At 46.7% G+C, this 19,404-nt stretch overlaps 1 protein-coding gene across 2 annotated transcripts in view; it reads right to left on the bottom strand.

Moving 5' to 3' along the window:
• ARMC2 (armadillo repeat containing 2) overlaps nt 1–19,404 on the bottom strand; it is a 97,702-nt gene that overhangs the window by 31,275 nt on the left and 47,023 nt on the right. For both annotated transcript variants that reach the window (XM_044291401.1, XM_044291402.1), the window contains exons 8-11: nt 12,238–12,413; nt 10,109–10,211; nt 7,673–7,896; nt 6,917–7,062 (exon numbers count right to left, since the gene is read on the bottom strand). In XM_044291401.1, coding sequence (XP_044147336.1) covers nt 6,917–7,062; nt 7,673–7,896; nt 10,109–10,211; nt 12,238–12,413 — 649 coding nt within the window. The remainder of the gene's footprint in view (nt 1–6,916; nt 7,063–7,672; nt 7,897–10,108; nt 10,212–12,237; nt 12,414–19,404) is intronic.

Below are 19,404 nucleotides of genomic sequence, written 5' to 3'. Positions count from 1 at the left end.
CAGACACCGCCAGTTTAATGAAACGGGCAATAGCCACCTTGGAGACCGCCAAACCCTTGCGCGAACCCTCCGGAACCACAAACAGGGAGTCCGTGCGCCGAAAGGATCCGGTGACCTCCAGATAAATCTTCAACGCCCTGACCACATCCAGACGGTGCAGTTCCCGTTCTCTGGGGTGGGAAGGAGAGGGACAGAGCGACGGAAGGACGATGTCCTCATTGATGTGAAAGGCGGAGACCACCTTTGGCAGGAAGGACGGGACAGGCCGAAGCACAACCTTATCCTGGTGGAAGATCAGGAAAGGTTCGGAGCAAGAAAGAGCCGCTAACTCCGACACCCGTCGGAGAGATGTGATGGCCACAAGAAAAATGACCTTGCAGGACAGAAGGCGAAGGGAGACCTCCCGTAAAGGCTCGAAGGGGGCTGATTGGAGCGCCGAGAGCACCACATTCAGGTCCCAGGATGGAACTGGAGGGCGGTACGGCGGAACAGAGTGAGCCACCCCTTGTAAGAAGGTCTTAATTGGCCCCAGAGGGGCCAGGGGACGCTGGAGAAGAATAGACAGCGCCGAAATCTGTCCCTTCAGAGAACTGAGGCTCAGCCCCAGGTCCAGACCCGACTGGAGGAAGGACAGGATCGTGGGAAGAGAAAACCGGAGAGGTGGGATGCTCCGGGACTCACAGAACCCCAGATAGGACCTCCAAACCCGATAGTAGATCCTAGAGGACACGGGCTTACGAGCACGGATCATGGTGCGGACTACGTCCGCGGAGAAACCCCGTCGCGTTAAGACGGCGGTCTCAATAGCCACGCCGTCAAACGTAGCGAGCCTAAATGCTCGTGGAAGATCGGTCCCTGAGAGAGAAGGTCTTCCCTGGAGGGCAGTGGCCACGGTGCGTCTGCCAACAGCAACATTAGGTCGGCGTACCAAGACCGGCGGGGCCAATCCGGGGCGATCAGAATCGCGGGAACGCCCTCTGCCGCGATCCTCCGAAGAACCCGTGGCAGGAGGGGGAAAGGAGGAAAGACGTACAGAAGGGAGAATTCGCGCCACGGAAGGACGAGCGCGTCGGCGCCGTACGCCTTCGGGTCCCGTGCCCTGGCCAGGTATCGGGGGACCTTGTGGTTGAATTTGGAAGCCATGAGGTCCACGTCGGGGCGACCCCAGCGAAGACAAAGGGCTTCGAACACCTCTGGGTGCAGGGACCATTCTCCCGGGTCGATGGTGGACCGGCTCAGGAAATCCGCCGCCCAGTTGTCCACCCCCGGGATGTAAATTGCGGATAAGGCCGGCACATGCGCCTCCGCCCAGAGGAGAATGAGGGTCACCTCTTGCATCGCTGCAGCGCTGCGAGTGCCTCCCTGATGGTTTATGTATGCCACAGCCGTGGCATTGTCCGATTGGATCCGAACAGGGTGGCCCCTCAGTAGATGGGTCCAGTGTCTGAGGGACAGAAGAATCGCCCTCAGTTCCAGAATATTGATTGGAAGTCTGGACTCCGATAGAGACCAAACGCCCTGGACGGACCGGGGAGGGAAAACCCCCCCCCACCCCCGTAAGCTGGCATCGGTGGTAATCACCAGCCAGTTCAGTGGGAGGAAGGACCTCCCCCGTAGAGGGATATGCAACCACCAGCTGAGGGAAGCCCGAGCCAGGGGAGGCAGAAGAAAGGTCCTGTCCAGACTCCTCGGTGATTTGTCCCAGGCCGACAGAATTGCCCTCTGAAAGGTGCGGGATCGGAATTGTGCGAACGGCACCGCTTCGAAACAGGCAACCATCTTCCCCAACAACCGCATGCTGGATCTGAGGGAAGGGCGGTGATGACGGAGGAGACCGCGAACAGACCCGCAAAGGGCCAGACGCTTGTCCGACGGGAGGCGGACCTCCGCCAACTCCGTATCCAGGAGCATCCCCAGGAAGATCAGCCGTCTGGAGGGGGTAAGAGAAGACTTGGGGTGGTTGATGATCCAACCGAACCGCGTCAGGGTCTCCAGAGTGAGTCCCACACTGCCGGATGCCTGAGAGAAGGAGGGTGCCTTGACCAAGATGTCGTCCAAGTAAGGGAGAAGAAAAACACTTCTGGAACGCAGAAGGGCCAAGACAGGGGCCAGGACCTTGGTGAATACTCGAGGAGCCGTCGCCAGACCAAAGGGAAGGGCGACGAATTGGAAGTGATCGTCCCCCACCGCGAAGCGCAGGAAGCGGTGATGACATGGAGCAACCGGAACGTGGAGGTATGCATCCTGAACGTCGATTGAGGCCATGAAATCCCCTCTTTCCAGGGAGGCCACTGCGGACCTGAGAGACTCCATCCGGAATCTCTGCAGTCGGAGAAAACGGTTCAGGCGCTTTAGGTCCAAGATCGGTCGCACTGAGCCTTCCTTCTTGGGAACCACAAAGAGGTTCGAGTAGAACCCCCTGAACCTTTCCGTCGGAGGCACGGGGGCGACGACACCCTTGTCCATTAGAGAGCGAATGGCCGTGAAGAAGGCGGCCGCTCGTACGGGATCCCGCGGAGGACGGGACCGGAAAAAACGGTCTGGCGGAATGGACGCAAATTCGATCTTGTATCCGCAAGATACAATCTCGAGCGCCCATGCGTCTGAGATGTGGGCCCGCCATACGTTCCTGAACAGTAGAAGGCGGCCCCCCACCCGGGTGGGTGGGGGCGCACCTTCAGGCAGAGGGCTGCTGGCCTGAGGGAGCCCGTGTGGGCTGGGGCTTGCGCCAGGTAGATTGCGTCCGAAAAAACGGCTTCTTGCGTCTATCCTGGGCTGGGCCAGAGGAAGAAGAACCGGCCGCGGGTCTAGACCCGGTGGGCTTGCGAAAGGACCGAAAACGGGACGAACCAGCGCGACCGCGGGGGGCGCCCCTCGGCCTGGACTGGGGGAGGTGAGTACTCTTCCCACCCGTGGCCTCAGATATAAGTTCGTCCAGACGGGTTCCGAACAAGCGGGAACCCGAGAACGGTAGGCCAGCCAAAGAGCGTTTGGAAGCGGCGTCCGCCGCCCAAACCTTCAGCCAGAGTTCCCTCCTGACAGAAACTGCCAGGGCAGAGGAACGGGCAATGAGGGCACCCGCATCAAGAGAGGCCTCACAGACAAATTTTCCGGCCTGGACAATTAGTTGGGCTAAGGAACGGAGGTCCTGTAGAGGGACGTCCGACCCTAACTCCCGTTCCAGTTGCAAACCCCATTCAGAGACCGCTTTACCAGCCCAGGCGGAGGCAAAGACCGGTCTAAGGGCCGAACCAGAGGCAGTAAATATGGCCTTGGAGAGGGATTCCGTACGACGGTCCTCAGCAGACTGGAGGGAAGATCCGTCTTGTACAGGAATAGTAGTGCTTTTGGACAGGCGAGCCACGGGAGGATCAACCTTAGGCGGGGACGTCCACGTGGTCACAGAATCCGCTGGAAAGGGATAACAAATGTCCAGCTTTTTGGGTGTAACAAAGCGGACGTTAGGCCGGGTCCAAGCCTTGGACACCACAGAAGAAAAATCTGCGTGGATGGGAAAGACCTTGGAGGCCTGTCTGGGGCGAAGAAAGGACACGCCGGCCTGTTCAGAGTTGGGGGGGTCATCGTGTATGTGAAAGGTATCACGGATGCTAGTGATAAGATGCCCCACCGCGGACGCCAATTTGGACGGAAGCTCTGAGTCCATGTCCACGTCCGAATCCGCCAGTTCTCCCTCAGAAAGCGTATCCCTTTGAGAGGATAGACTTGACTGAGCTCGCACGCATGGCGGAGAGAGCGAAGCATCTGGAGAAGATGTGCGCTCAACCCTTGAACGTTTCTGAATATGCCGGGCCCTGGAAGATTCGCTGGGAGGCAGGGAATCAGTGGGGGCGGCAGAAACGGTAGTCCCAGCGGGTGCGACAGGGATTGTGGCAGCCTGCGGGAGAGGCGGTCTATCCACGAGACGGCCCACTACGTGTGTAAGGCTTTCCACCGCCTGAGACAGAGACCTAGCCCAGTCAGGGGGTTCAGAGGCACCGGGGGGCGCAGCGGGAAGCGGGCCCTGCACCGGGGCCTGACATGCAAGGCAATGCGGCTCAGATTGCCCCCGCGGAAAAAGTTCCTTACAGGCGGTACAGGCATGGTACCAGGGTTTGGGGTACATGCTTGCCGATAGGGACAGGGTATGGGCTGGAAAAGCCATCTCACCTGTCTTCACCCTCAGTTCCTTCCAGCAGGGTCGCCCCTTCAGCTACTGGCACCGCAGTGGCAGGAAGCTGGGAGAGGGGCTTTGCGTGCGGGCGACCCCCTAGCTGGCGGGATGTAGGGGAGCCATTGCTGCCCAGATCCTCCTATTGCTTCTGTGGGGGAGGCAGCAGTGCAGATAAGTTGGCACTGGCGCAGCTCACCCCGGGAGAGCAGAGAGGCCCAATGCGTCTCTGGTATCTCTAGGAAAAAACAAAAATAAAATAAAATTACAACAAGGAGAAAACAGCCCTGCAGTAGCAGGGAGTGTCTTGCCTCCTTGGACACTAAGCTAAAACTGGTAGCCTCTATCTCCAGGCTGAGGGTATAGCTGATGGAGGAGGGGCTTAACAGTTTTACTTAGTGTCACGCCTCCTAGGGAGCTGAGCTATACCCAAGGTCTGTGTCCCCCAAGGAAAATGGGCGAGAAAATAAAAATTCTATGAACTCGCCAGGCCCCTCATTGAATACCTTGGGGTGTCTTCTTTCCAAAATGGGGTCACATGTGGGGTATTTATACTGCCCTGGCATTTTAGGGGCCTGAAACCGTGAGAAGAAGTCTGGGATCCAAATGTCTAAAAATGCCCCCCTAAAAGGAATTTGGGCCCCTTTGCGCATCTAGGCTGCAAAAGAGTGTCACACATCTGGTATCGCCGTACTCAGGAGAAGCTGGGGAATGTGTTTTGGGGTGTCATTTTACATATACCCATGCTGGGTGAGAAAAATATCTTGGTCAAATGCCAACTTTGTATAAAAAAATGGGAAAAGTTGTCTTTTGCAGAGATATTTCTCTCACCCAGCATGGGTATATGTAAAATGACACCCCAAAACACATTCCCCAACTTCTCCTGAGTACGGCGATACCAGATGTGTGTCACTTTTTTGCCGCCTAGGTGGGCAAAGGGGCACATATTCCAAAGTGCACCTTTCGGATTTCACAGGTAATTTTTTACACATTTTGATTTCAAACTACTTACCACACATTAGGGCCCCTAGAATGCCAGGGCAGTATAACTACCCCACAAGTGACCCCATTTTGGAAAGAAGACACCCCAAGGTATTCCGTGAGGGGCATGGCGAGTTCCTATAATTTTTTATTTTTTGTCACAAGTTAGCAGAAAATGATGATTTTTTTTTTTTTCTTACAAAGTCTCATATTCCACTAACTTGTGACAAAAAATAAAAAATTCCAGGAACTTGCCATGCCCCTCACGGAATACCTTGGGGTGTCTTCTTTCCAAAATGGGGTCACTTGTGGGGTAGTTATACTGCCCTGGCAATTTAGGGGCCCTAATGTGTGCGAAGTAGTTTGAAATCAAAATCTGTAAAAAATGGCCGGTGAAATCCTAAAGGTGCTCTTTGGAATGTGTGCCCCTTTGCCCACCTAGGCTGCAAAAAAGTGTCACACATCTAGTATCGCCGTACTCGGGAGAAGTTGGGCAATGTGTTTTGGGGTGTCATTTTACATATACCCATGCTGGGTGAGATAAATATCTTGGTCAAATGCCAACTTTGTATAAAAAAATGGGAAAAGTTGTCTTCTGCCAAGATATTTCTCTCACCCAGCATGGGTATATGTAAAATGACACCCCAAAACACATTCCCCAACTTCTCCTGAGTACGGTGATACCAGATGTGTGTCACTTTTTTGCCGCCTAGGTGGGCAAAGGGGCACACATTCCAAAGAGCACCTTTCGGATTTCACAGGCCATTTTTTACACATTTTGATTTCAAACTACTAACCACACATTAGGGGCCCTAGAATGCCAGGGCAGTATAACTTCCCCACAAGTGACCCCATTTTGGAAAGAAGACACCCCAAGGTATTTCGTGATGGGCATAGTGAGTTCATGGAAGTTTTTATTTTTTGTCACAAGTTAGTGGAATATGAGACTTTGTAAGAAAACAATAAAAATAAAAATAAATCATCATTTTCCGCTAACTTGTGACAAAAAATAAAAAGTTCTATGAACTCACTATGCCCATCAGCGAATACCTTAGGGTGTCTACTTTCCGAAATGGGGTCATTTGTGGGGGGTTTCTACTGTCTGGGCATTGTAGAACCTCAGGAAACATGACAGGTGCTCAGAAAGTCAGAGCTGCTTCAAAAAGCGGAAATTCACATTTTTGTACCATAGTTTGTAAACGCTATAACTTTTACCCAAACCATTTTTTTTTTACCCAAACATTTTTTTTAAATCAAAGACATGTAGAACAATAAATTTAGCGAAAAATTTATATATGGATGTCGTTTTATTTTTGCAAAATTTTACAACTGAAAGTGAAAAATGTTATTTTTTTTGCAAAAAAATCGTTAAATTTCGATTAATAACAAAAAAAGTAAAAATGTCAGCAGCAATGAAATACCACCAAATGAAAGCTCTATTAGTGAGAAGAAAAGGAGGTAAAATTTATTTGGGTGGTAAGTTGCATGACCGAGCAATAAACCGCTAAAGTTGTGGAGTGCCGATTTGTAAAAAAGGGCCTGGTCACTAGGGGGGTATAAACTTGTGGTCCTTAAGTGGTTAAGAAATGAGAAGCAACTCATTGCACCAGTTGGGGTTAAATAACTTGTTGCCAGCTGAAAGGTAATCGCCCATGCAGTAATTATCCAATAGGAGGCTCATAACTATTTGCCTAGTTAAATCCAGGTGGCGACTTTTATTTTAGACAGGCAGTGTATGTTGCAATTATGAGAAGTAAAGATACATACCTTAGTATCCGTGAAACATTGGTGCATATATCTTTATCATGTAAATAATGCTCCAACAGGACGCACAACTCCATGAAAGCATTAGTTGCAAGAAACTTTGGACGTGATTGGGCAAGATCAGCGAGGTTCCTTAGTGTTGCGGTCAGCTGAGTGAAGGTAAAATAAATGTTGTTGTTTTTTTATAACAGGAACATTGGGGCAGATTTACTAATCCTGTCTAATATAATATCGTGCCAAATTTATCACAGTGGCTCAGCCTACTGATCTGTCACAGTTTTTTTTCCACCAGATTTTGACACTTTTTCGATTTTAAGGGCGCATTCACGCGACAAATTTCAAAACTGTTGTTCACTTTAGAGGCTGCAGATCCGCAGCTTAACTCCATTGAACGGACAGCACCACAACATGGATCATATCCCTTCTTGGCATGGTTGCGGCTTTAAACTGCTGGCCCAAAACAATGGGAGGCAAACACCCCCAGCCGCTGGCAGAATTTTGGCCTGGTGTCTGCACCAAAGTTCCGCTGGTAATTTCCTGTGAACAGGCCCTTAAAAAACATCTCAAAACTGCTTCTCATTTATGGGAGTCTGCTTTTAAGTCAAAATCAGCTTGTAATTCAAACATTTGCCTCCAAGATCACCTTGGAAGACGCACTAATAACACAGTAATTATCTAGGTTCCCATAAACACGTACACAATAGTAGGCTGATATGAAGACTATCAAGCCAAGGTAGTAATGTTTAAGAGAGAACAGACCTGAACTAGCAGATGGCTCATATCTGAAGAAGTATTTTTCGGAACGGCGTTGAATTGGATGATCTGCTTCATTAACTCTACTAGTATTTCCACTGCTTGTTTTTTGAGTAATTCATGGAGCAGCACTGTATTCCCAGACAGGAATTTGATCGTCCCCAAACAATACAAGAAGGCCTCACTGTTCGCTTGTGCATCTTCATTCTGCAGGACCTCTAGCAGCACACCTGCACGAAATACAGGCATGAAGCAGCTTATAAAGCATGAAAACATATTTATTCATGCATTGCAATACATACATATCTGCTATGGTTTAATAGACGGCTGGAAAGACTCTGATAACACTAGGTTTACACCAGCATTAGAAGATCCAGCAGCCTTTTGTGGCATAAATGCTGACTGTCGGCTAGACAAAAAACGCTGTATGTACAGGGGCGGATTGGAAATTTAAAGTGGCCCTGGAAAAATTACTAAAAGTGGCCCCATTTTGTAGTCGGGTTCAAATTAATGGAAGGCAGGGCCAACACAAGTAGGCAGGGCCAGCAATACCGCCCTAACAGAGCCGAATACCACAGTCCATCACAAAATATTGCCCCCACGAACACAAAATACATCCCCAAAAACTTTCAGTTGCCGGCCGTGAGGATGGCTCAGGCGGCCCATCGGGAGATTTCCCTGTAAGGTCTATGGCCAATCCGCCCCCGTGTATGTAGCTGTATTTGTCTGGCCAAAACCAGAAAGCAGCAAGATCTCATCACAGTCAATGGGGATCCGGTGGTTCTCGGCACTATCCGGGTATGCCAGATACGGTGAACTCCGGCAGGCTGTTCCTCTGCTGGAAGAGCCTGCCAGATTCCAAACCCCGATGTAAATGTGCCCAAACTTGAATCAATCTATATCTTTATACATAAACATGCATAAATAAATATGGGTTATGCTACATAAAATGCTTTCTACTTGTATCCAGTTTAGGCTGGGGCCATACTTTGGGAGGGGGGGGTGAAGGAGTATCAACACTGGTGTTTTATATACCAGTCTTAAAGGGGTTGTCTTAAATCTACTCCAGCTAGGAAGTTGGTATAGAGTCGCCAACTCCTCCCGTCCACTTGTAAAAGTGGTGAGGGTTGCAGACATAGTTAAAAATTTGCACATTTGGGAGAAAAATGGCACTTAAAGGGGTTGTCCAGGTTCAGAGCTGAACCTGGACAGCCCTCCATTTTCACCCCGGCAGCCCCCCTGACATGAGCATCGGAGCAGTTCATGCTCCGATGCTCTCCTTTGCCCTGCGCTAAATCGCCCAGGGCAAAGGCATTTTTCAGAGTTCCGGTGACGTACCGGGCTCTCCATGGGGCTCACAGGAACCCCGGTGACGTCACCGGCACTGATGGGCGGGATTTGGCTCTGCCCTAGCCAGTAAAACGGCTAGGGCAGAGCTAAAGCCCGCCCCTCAGAGCCGGTGATGTCACCGAACACACTGCTGGGCGGAAGTTACCGCCCGGCAGTGTGTTATTAAAAACAAAAGAGCCTGTGCCCTGCGCGATCTAGCGCAGGGCACTGGAGCGCATCGGAGCATGAGATGCTCCGATGCTAGGCTTAGGGGGGCTGCCGGGGTGAAAATAAGGGTATGTCCGGGTTCAGCTCTGAACCCGGACAACCCCTTTAAGCAAAAATTTGCGACTTTATTATGCCAGAATGATACATTCCCTCCTTAGACTTTTTGTAGTGCTTATTGATAACGGTTATATCAGTAGGGGTCTTAATGCTGGGATCCCCAACAATTATGAGAGCGGGGCCCCAACATAGCTGAGTACAGCACTTTGGCAGGTCCAATAGAGATGAATGGAGTGGCAGTGTGCATACCCGACCTGAGTGCTGTACTCAGCTATGTTCCGCAATGCCATAGAGTGCTGTTTCATATGCTAGTCTTAAACTGGTATGTTGCAGTAAAATGCCCCAAATTTATTAAGCTTTGCATGCCTATTAATACATTTGAAGAAAATTGGGCTGTCCTGAAGACACAAATTCAAATCTATGCCTGCTATGAGAAAAGCCGCAAACTGGCAAAACACTTTTAATAAATCCCCTCTCCTCCTATCTGTTACATATTTTATCACAAACAAGTGAAAGCATGTGCCTGGAGTACTGTTATGTTTTTATCACATAATTAGTATTAATACTCATGTTAATTCGGTTGGCTTGATTCAGCTTGGGGCCAGTAATAGAACTGTGTGTGCATTGCTGGCTTTGATCTTGGTTCTACAATGGCATATTCATTTTCTTTAATCAGGTAAAAGGTTACATCCCAATGCTCTAATAAGCAAGATGTTCACATATAAAAATGTGACAAAGGCTATATCATACAATGTTAAAAAAAAACACTGCCATGCTAGCATTTCTGTGGAAAATAGAGAAGCATAAAACAGGAATAAATGATCTCACCCATCATGTTATCACTTTGGAAGAGGCAATCATTGTTCTCACTTCTGCTTATTTTAAATACAAGTTTGCAGATGTTTAAGAGGTTTTTGCCACTTACTCTCAGCTGGGCCAAAAGAAACAAAAAGTTAAAATCAGAATAAGCAAAAGCATCAGAAATGTATACGTGTGAAGCCAATGACTAATCAGCTTTTGTTGTACTGACTGACTCCTTACTAGATAATAAACTTATCTTGAGACAATTTTATAAGTTAGTCTATGTTCACGTATCTGGTTTTAACCTTCGGTAGTCTGTTCTGGCAGGGAACAGACTACTGGAATTCACAGTAACTGGCATAGCCAGACACGGTTGATCTCCGCTGGATCCCCATTGACTATAATGAAATCCGGGGAGGATTTGGCTGCTTTCCGGCATAAATGTCAGCTTTCAGCCGGACAAAAAGTCCTGCATGCAGTAGTTTTTGTCCAGCCGAAAACCGGCATTTATGTCAGAAGGAGGCCAGATCCCCACCGGATCCCATTATAGTCAATAGGAATCCAGCAGGGCGCAGCAGTCTCAGGTTCTCTGCCGGAATAGACTACCAGAGTTTGTAAACGGATAGCCTTCCACAATGGCCCACATTTACTAATACTGTTATGGTGCTTGGGTGAGCGCTGTAGCTTCTTTATTGCTTACATTGGTCTGGACAATGTTCATACTGCCGAGTCCGACCACCACTAATTTATTATTCTAAGGACAGGCCATCAATTTCAGAAGCCAGGATAACCCTTACAAAAACACATTTGATTTCTCATGTAGGTTTTCTGAGCCAAAGCCAGATATAGCAGGTGGAAAAGTGTCAGTGTTTCCTTTAATCCCCATTCCATCTGATTATACTCCCGGTTTTGGCAAAACACAAACAAACATCAAAACAGCACTAAAAACTCTCTAAAAACTTCATGTGTCATTTCAGGAAGCTTGCTGGGTGATCAGCTTAGTGGGGGAAAGCTGCCACCAGGTTCACTTTTCTGCAAGAGAAATATAGTAATACAGAGTGCCTAATACAGTCAATAGGCAAGCATGTGATATATTAACATGCCTAGCCCTATAGAGTTAAAGTTACTTCAATGTGGTAAATTTAAATAACATTTAAAGGGAGTCTGTCAGCAGATCTGACCATAAAAATCTACTGACAGCACTACCTAGGGAAGAGCAGGATCAGCAGACATTTTGCATAGCTTTTATTATCAGGAGAGGTGCGAATATGAACATTTATTCTTCCTGGTACTGCTCCTAAAGTGCACTGAAGGTGAAGCTTTACTATGAATTGCACTCTGCGCTCTGCATTTAGCTGCTTTAAAGCTCCTCCACTGTGTCCAATTGCTCTGCTAGATTATCTTCATGCTAGCAGCTCAGGGAGTGTGTCCTTTCTGCTGCAGCTCTCTCCCTGTAACAGCTTCTAACAGAACATATGGCTGGTAGCAGTTGAAAATTTAAACTGAGCGCGTTCGACCAGCTCAGTGAGATGGACAAAACAAAACAGCAAGTGGCGCTATACAGATACATTTTCATGAATCAGTGGCTATACTAAATTTGTAATTACATGCAATTACAAAAGTATTCAGATCAAGGTGCTGGTTTGAAAAACATAGAGTATATTTAGTGACACAGCCTCTTGAAGGAACAGAAACTGGTAGAATAAAAGTTTATATTCACAGTAATAACTTCTGATGATAAAAGCTCCACAAAAAGTATGTTTGTTTTGCTGAGTGATGCATATGATCTACGTTTTAACTGACTTACTGTCAGGGGGGATATATCCATGTATGACAATGCATAGAAATACTGCTCCAAACAGGGATATTATTATTATTATTGGGAACAAACAGAAGAAGACTAAGGCCTTGTTCACACTTACGATACAGCTTGGTAGTGACTGGCATATTATACTAACTGTGTAGGTTTTGCTGTTCCCTAATTAACTTCCAACACATTAATTGATCTGAACGGTATGAAAGCACACAAAGAATATGACGTTTTTTTTAACTGGAGAATTTTCTATTAAACCTTAACTTTTGTAACGCATCCAAAAATTTGCCTATTCACAAAATAGTTTCAGATACTTCAAGGAGCTGAAAGCTTGTATGCTTACCTCTAAAATTAACTTAGCCAAGGTAAGGCCAAGTCTATCTGAACCAACATCAACCAACTTGTACAAAGTCTTCAAGATGTGAGATCGCCTTTTGCATCTCTTTCCTAACATGCTGCCATCATCCAAGGTCTTCCACAACTTGACGCACAAGCTGCACAGGTCTTCATGGTTTGCATCTATCAGAGGAAGAAGAACCAGAATAAGCTCATGAAATATGGGCAAGTGGTTTAGGAGAAGTAAAATGTAACTATAATATAATAACATATAATATTTTAGGCATTCACATGTAAGAAAGGAGCCTTTAAATTGGGCTGGTAATAAACTCATGTGCCTGTCATATGATATAACACAACAGGTAAACGGACTGAAGCTCTCAATGTATACTAGTACCACAGCCACCCTTCCTTTGTGCCTATAGGCATGGCTTAGGCTATCACACACCTACTGAGCCTCCAATAGCAATTTGGGGCTAAAATCTTCTTTATTCTAAAAAAGCAAGAACTGTAAACTACATGATCTGTTAATTTCTAGGAATTCTAATCCTTCGTTAACATTTCTTTTTTCCAGCATAAATACATCTTCTAAAGCCAAGCCTTCCTATCATATAATCAATACCAGACATCGGAGTTCTCCGTTACATATCTACAGGCATTTTTCCAATTCTCATACTGCAACGTAATACATAAAAGAATAGGAAACTCCTAGAACTGTAAAATGAACAGTACCCAAGCCGAAGGAGAACATTAGCCGAACATTAACAGAAGGTAATAAAATCTAAGGAACGCTCACATTGCCTAGATCTGATAATGTTTCATTTCTCGTTAAAAACAAACTGGACCGGATTGATATTAATGAAGGCTGCACCTACTACATACTGCAACTTGTTTTACATATGCAGGTTCTTTATCAGTCAGCATACGCTCCACAGAGCTGGCGGGGTAATGAGGGAGTATCTCAGATGTCATGTGTCTTTCTAAAGCTCCTTTTGAACAGGCACAGGTAATATTGAGGATGAGCATTGTTACTATCGCTCATTCCAGATAAATGATCATGCAGGATCCAGACAACTGAAAGATTGTATTAACGATTGATCAGACTCATTCGGTCCCTATAATTGCTGCATGTAACGAGCGGGCAATGATCAGGAACAGATGTCCATAGGAACGTTCGTTCTCGATTATTGCCCACTCTCTTAGCCCTTGTAAAAGGTTTTTGATGTTATTAGCCTACCAATGCACCCTGTGGCAAATCAGTTTCGATTTTCAGCTGCTGTTGGTTACCAGTGATGGCCAGTTTGCAGTGTTCGCCAGAGAACACATGCGGGCTGCCATCTTTAGTACGGTAGACTCACCCGTCCGGCCATGCACAGGCAAGCCCTTACGTGTGCCTGTGCCAGGAGACGGTCTGAAATTAAACTCAGTCACCGGGAGCCGGCTGTTCCGAGAACAGCCCGATGAAGGCCCCCGGCGGCTGTTCTCGGAATTGCCTGCTCCCTGTGACTGCGTTTGATTTCAGACCGGCTGCCAGCACAGGCACAGGTAAGGGCTTACTACCTTACTAAAGATGGCAGCCCGCATGTATTCGCTGGCGAACACTGCGAACTGGCCATCACTGTTGGTTACGTCCTACATTGGAGCCTTATAATGTAGGATGTAGGAAGCCTCATTAGTTAGGACAAGGGGTGCAGTTAGTGTCACATGATCTGCTGGTGTCTGGACACATCTTACTGCCCTAAGGTATGAAGGCACACCAGTCACATGACTAACCAGAAAGTAGGGTCCAAAGTTGGGGGATAAGAGAAAACTGCAAATGAGGTAAATTTGAAAAAATAAATCCAAGAAGGAATGAGAGCTACAGTAACTGGTGAAAATACACTTTAGAGTGAAAAGTAGTTAATGGCACAACCCCTTTACAAGTGCTGATCTTACACCAATCCCTGCAATTTATCAATATGAAATGATTGAATTTTTTATGCAGGTTTTGAAGTCAAAGTCAGGATTGTATCATGAACATAGGCCACATATAAAGGAAAGGGGGGGGGGGGGGGGGACACGAAATGTATCAAGCTGTATTCTAGTGTTATGAAGCGGGCAGGAGGGGGTAGGACACAACACAACACATTATGTGCATCCATCCGGCACATTTATCATAATTTACATACGAAAACTGGTGTAAATTATACCTGAAATCTATGCCAGCCCATAGGTAGCATACATTTCAGCCCAAAGATGCAATACACTTATTACAAGGTGTTAGTCTCTTAATACATTTGGTAGATGACCAGACTTTTTATTGAAAGTGACAGAAAGCGCCAGTCTTAGTAAATCGGTCTTCTCATTATAAATTCACTCCTGGCTTTAGCTTCAAAAACTGCTTAAAATATGAATGTGGACCTGAGCCATAAACAGAGCTAGAAATCAATTCTAGGCAACATGTAAATCTGCAAAGTGTCTGATGTGGTGGGTTTGATGCCACTGGTTTCCAGAACCAGATGTGTCTGCAGAAACAAGATTCTAGTGAAGGAGATTTAGAAAAACCCTATTGACACCGTGCTGCCTGTGACCCTCCATGTGAAATACTTATATTAAATACATTTTTACTGTATGTTACTCTATCTCTGTACCTCGAAAATACTTTTGATATGTCATAACAACATATCAATGGTTTTGATTGGTGGGGGTCAGAGTACGGAGACCACCACCAATCAACTCCATTCTGTCTCCCGCAGTGAGGATAGAGAGCTCTCTATGGGAGCATTTTTTGCAGATCAGATGCGGACCCATTAATCTCAATGGTGCAGCCAAAGATGCGGGCGGCACACCTATGTGTTGTTCACAGCCGTAATTCTATTCTGCGGCCCCACAAAAAAAAATTGGGGACAAGGATAGGACATTTCTGCAGGTTAGAAAATGGCGCCAAAGCTCTTGGCTGGTATCCGTGTTTTGCGGATCCTCAATTTGTGGACCGCAAAAACGCATACAGTTGTGTGCAGGAGCCCTTAAAATGTGATTTCCCTTTAAAGTACCTGGCTATACTTGTCTCCTGTAGGAAGCACTTTCTTATGACTATACTTCCTCCTCAAGGTTCTTCATATAGCTACACCGGAATTAAATAGGTTCTTATCCCACATTTTAAAATACCAAAATGGCTTTAGTAGAGATCATGTAATGGTTAAGGGTGTAACCCTCTAACTGTCACATTAAACTCTCCTGAAAAGGTCACTTCATTATTGTGCAGGATATGCCCCCAATGTCTGGGGTTACTATAGGTGGTATTACAGAACCTGGGGACGCTAGAGTGGGCCATTATAGATTATGGGGGCACTGTGGTGGTGTACAGAGGGCAATGAAGGGGTTGGGATGCTAAAAAAACCAAAAATCATTAATTTTTTATAGCTATTTTTAGTGTCCCCGAGCATTAATAATGTCTCCCAGAGTGGTCCTTCTAAAACACACTGCTATGAAATTTACATTTCACAATTATAAATGGAGTCACAGCTAGAAGAAACGTTGTGAATAAGATAAAACTTAAATAATTTATTAGATATACACTAAAATAGGGAGAGGTGTGCAAGTCCCTAAATCTACATACAAACAAAAAAATGTATGTGGACACTAGACACTCATAAGATGCATTTAGATCCCACCAGTACATATGGCTGTACGAAAGGTGCGGAACCACTTACTGCAACAGCTAGTGACAAAACATACGTATGAATGCTGGGTAAAAAATGGTAACCTAACGTGGTTATTGCACCTGTGAAAAAACTACTGTAGCGTGCTCTAGTCACAGGCTAACATGCGCTATATCAACGAAATGAGGGTATACCATATCTAGGACTGTATACTGCCAGGGGGAAGGGAACTATCAACCTTAACATGAGTGATCCTCATTAACTGACCACCAGGTGAATAAATAATCCCTAAACGCCATAAAAGTTTCGCCATATAAAGGCTCATCAGGAGCTAGGTCAAGTACAGGACAAACAAACATATAGGTGCCATATGCCTCAGGTGGTGAGGAAACAGCTTCGGCGCTATGATGGCCGTAATACGGCAGCCAATCTCTACAGTTTAAATAGGGAGAAAACCCCTCCAATAGCTGGGCAGATCAAGCGGCAGCTGACGAGTCACGTGGGGTGGGTGTGTGAGAGACCCGCCCCTCTCCACGCCACGATCCTGCACGGAGTGTCAACACACTCAAGGATATTATGCAGGGAACAATCGGCGATTCTTTTAAACAAATTGTCAGGAAAAATCACAGATGGGACAGATGAGAATGGTGCTATATACATAGAATACGCACATAAGCAATACATGTATGGATAACACATACCGCCGGCCATATATACATATACCAGAGCACCTTGTAAGAAGAATTAACCCCATATGGGCTGTAATAGCCATACATATAAACTCCGGAATAATGACTACATCCACTTCAGACATAAACCAGGGAGAAGGACAATTAGGTGTGTTGGAACCGTAGTATATTTATATATAAATACCAAGGGTATTGTAATGGGGACCAATGTATGGTTACAAAAAACAGACGTATGATATATGTTCATTCAGGCCTTCAGGACGCACAGTGCGCAGCCTGAATGTCCACTCTGCCTCCTTTTGTAACAGTCTCCTATCATGGTCTCCACCTCTTAAAGTCCTGTTAACCACTTAAATACCCTGGAACTTGACGGCCCCCACATTGCCAGCAAGCATGTTTGATGGAAACATGACGTGCGAAGGTAGTGTCCGCACCATTGCAGATATCATTGAGGTGCCTTATCTATCCTCCGCCTAAACTCCCGTACCGTTTTGCCCACATATTGAAGACCGCACAAGCACGTGGCTAAATAAATGACCCCGCCTGTCCTGCAATTGATAAAGGATAGAATTGTGAATTGTCTCTGTGTCACGCCTCACAGGCGACGCAACCACTGTAGCGAAAGGTCCCCCTAGGTTGCCGATCAAGCCACGTTACTGGCTGTGGGGTTTGTAAAAAGCTATGAACCAGCCTATCCTTCAAAATTACGGCTACGGCGGAATGTGATAGTGGGAGTAGTCCCCACCACATGTCCCAGATCTGGGTCTGATTTCAGAATACCCCAGAACTGAGTGAGAACATCTCAAACACTTTGATGTGCTTCATCAAACGTGGCAATGATACGGATTTGATTTGACTCATCCTCTCTAGCCCGTGGCTTCAGTAGTATATCCCGGTTAGCCGCCAGCGAATGCTGGTACGCACTTTTCAGAACCTGTCATGGGTATCCCCCCTTTTCAAAATGACCTTGGAGGTCCCTCGCTGCCGCCTGAAAGTCTGTGAGCCTAGAGCAATTTCTGCGTAACCTCAAATATTGCCCTTTTGGTATACCTTTTTTCAAGGCCCGGGGTGGCAGCTATCCCATTGAAGGAGGCTGTTTGTGGCCGTAGTTTTTCGAAACAGACGTGTGCAGAGATTCTCCTCCATATCCCTAAATTTTGTGAGGTCCAGGAATGTAATCCGATTCCTCTGAATCTCAGATGTAAAGTACAGTCCCCGGTCATTCTTATTGAGGTAGGTGACAAAGTTCTTAGTCACCCTCACTCCGTGACCAGAGGATCAGCACGCTGTCGATATAACTTAACCACAACCCTATATGTCGGGTCCATTCATTTGTTTCCTCCGCAAAGACAACCTCCCGTTCCCACCAGCCCAGGTAGAGATTGGCAAAGGTCAGTGCACAGGGGCTCCCCATTGCCACTCCCCTGAGCTGGTGGTATAGTTGGCGGTCAAACAGGAACTCGTTATGTTCCAAAATGAACTGCAGCAGTTGTAATACAAATTCACCGTGTCACCACAAATATGTACCTCGCTCCTGTAAGAAGGTCCCCACAGCACCACACCCTTTCAGATGGGGTATGGAGCTGTAGAGTGCCTCCACATCCAGGCTAGCGAGCAAGGTCTGATCGTCAATCTGGATACCTTCCTGAAACAATAGATCTCCCTTTCAAGGGAGTAATCCCTTTATGGATTTTGGGGAGGCTGTAGAAACAGGGAACCACTGAGTGTTTGGGGAGGCTGAAAATCGAATTCCGCTTGATTAATGAAATTCTCCACCAGGGCTGACATCAGAATATTCCTCAGTTCCCTCCTAAAATTATCAGTAGGGTTGGTTTCCAACACTCTGTAGCAACTGCTATAATTCAGAATGTTGAGACACATAGTCCTGTATTGTTCCCATCCCATGATTGCGATATTCCCCCCCTTGTCGGATTGCTTCATCACAATGGATGGATCACGCTCAAGTGATAGCAGGGCATCTATCTCAGAACGAGAGAGATTGGACTTCCCAGTTCTGCGTCCCTCTAGAGTCCTTAACTGATCGGTGGTGACTTTTATGAATATGTCTGTAGGCGTATTATCACCCAAGGGTGGATTTTTGGTAGATTGGGAATTAAGGTCAGTGAAAGGCCCACAAAGAAATTAGATGAGGAAGCAAAACTAGTGTTCTCTGAATCAGCGCTACCACCTGAAGCGAGTACTCAGTCTGTCTGGTTCCTTCAAACAGTTAACGAACACATACAAGGATCACGTGAGGGGTTGGTGGGAGACGCAGACTCTGGATACATATATTAAAAATAAGATCGTACCGAGAGGGCTTTGCATCCCATTCCTCCCCACGCTCAGGGTTCAGTCACCAGTGTTTAACAAAAAATGGGAGAGAGAATCCATTGATAGCTCACTAAGTCTGATGATATTGCTCCTAGAAGAGGAGAAAGTGATTCATGAGAAAAATATCCGTCTATTACATGAACAGATTGAAGCTATTAAAAAATTCTCCGATAGTCCAGAGTTTGCCCACAAGGAACTAGTTCTCCAACAAACTATTGAGCGGTTTGCGTCACAACTTAAGACACGCAAACACACTCAATATTTACGTGATACCTCAGATTTTAAGGAGGGATGTATTTTGGACTCTGCGGGCAAAACAACAAAGGTGATAGAAGGTGAAACTGAACCCTCCTCTTCTGAATGGGAGACAGAACTAGAGGGTCCTTCTCAGACCACCCCAGCTTTCCCCATATTCTCTACATCCAGGGGAAGATTTAGGGGCAGGGGCGGCAGAGGAAGATGATCACGCCAACGGGGAGGTTTTTAAGGGGTACCGCCGACAACGTACGCACT

The sequence above is a fragment of the Bufo gargarizans genome, chromosome 4 (genome assembly GCF_014858855.1).
Source record: "Bufo gargarizans isolate SCDJY-AF-19 chromosome 4, ASM1485885v1, whole genome shotgun sequence".
Taxonomy (NCBI): Eukaryota; Metazoa; Chordata; class Amphibia; order Anura; family Bufonidae; genus Bufo; species Bufo gargarizans.
The sequence above is the reverse complement of the archived record's forward strand: the minus strand, read 5'-3'. Positions and strand labels throughout refer to the sequence as shown.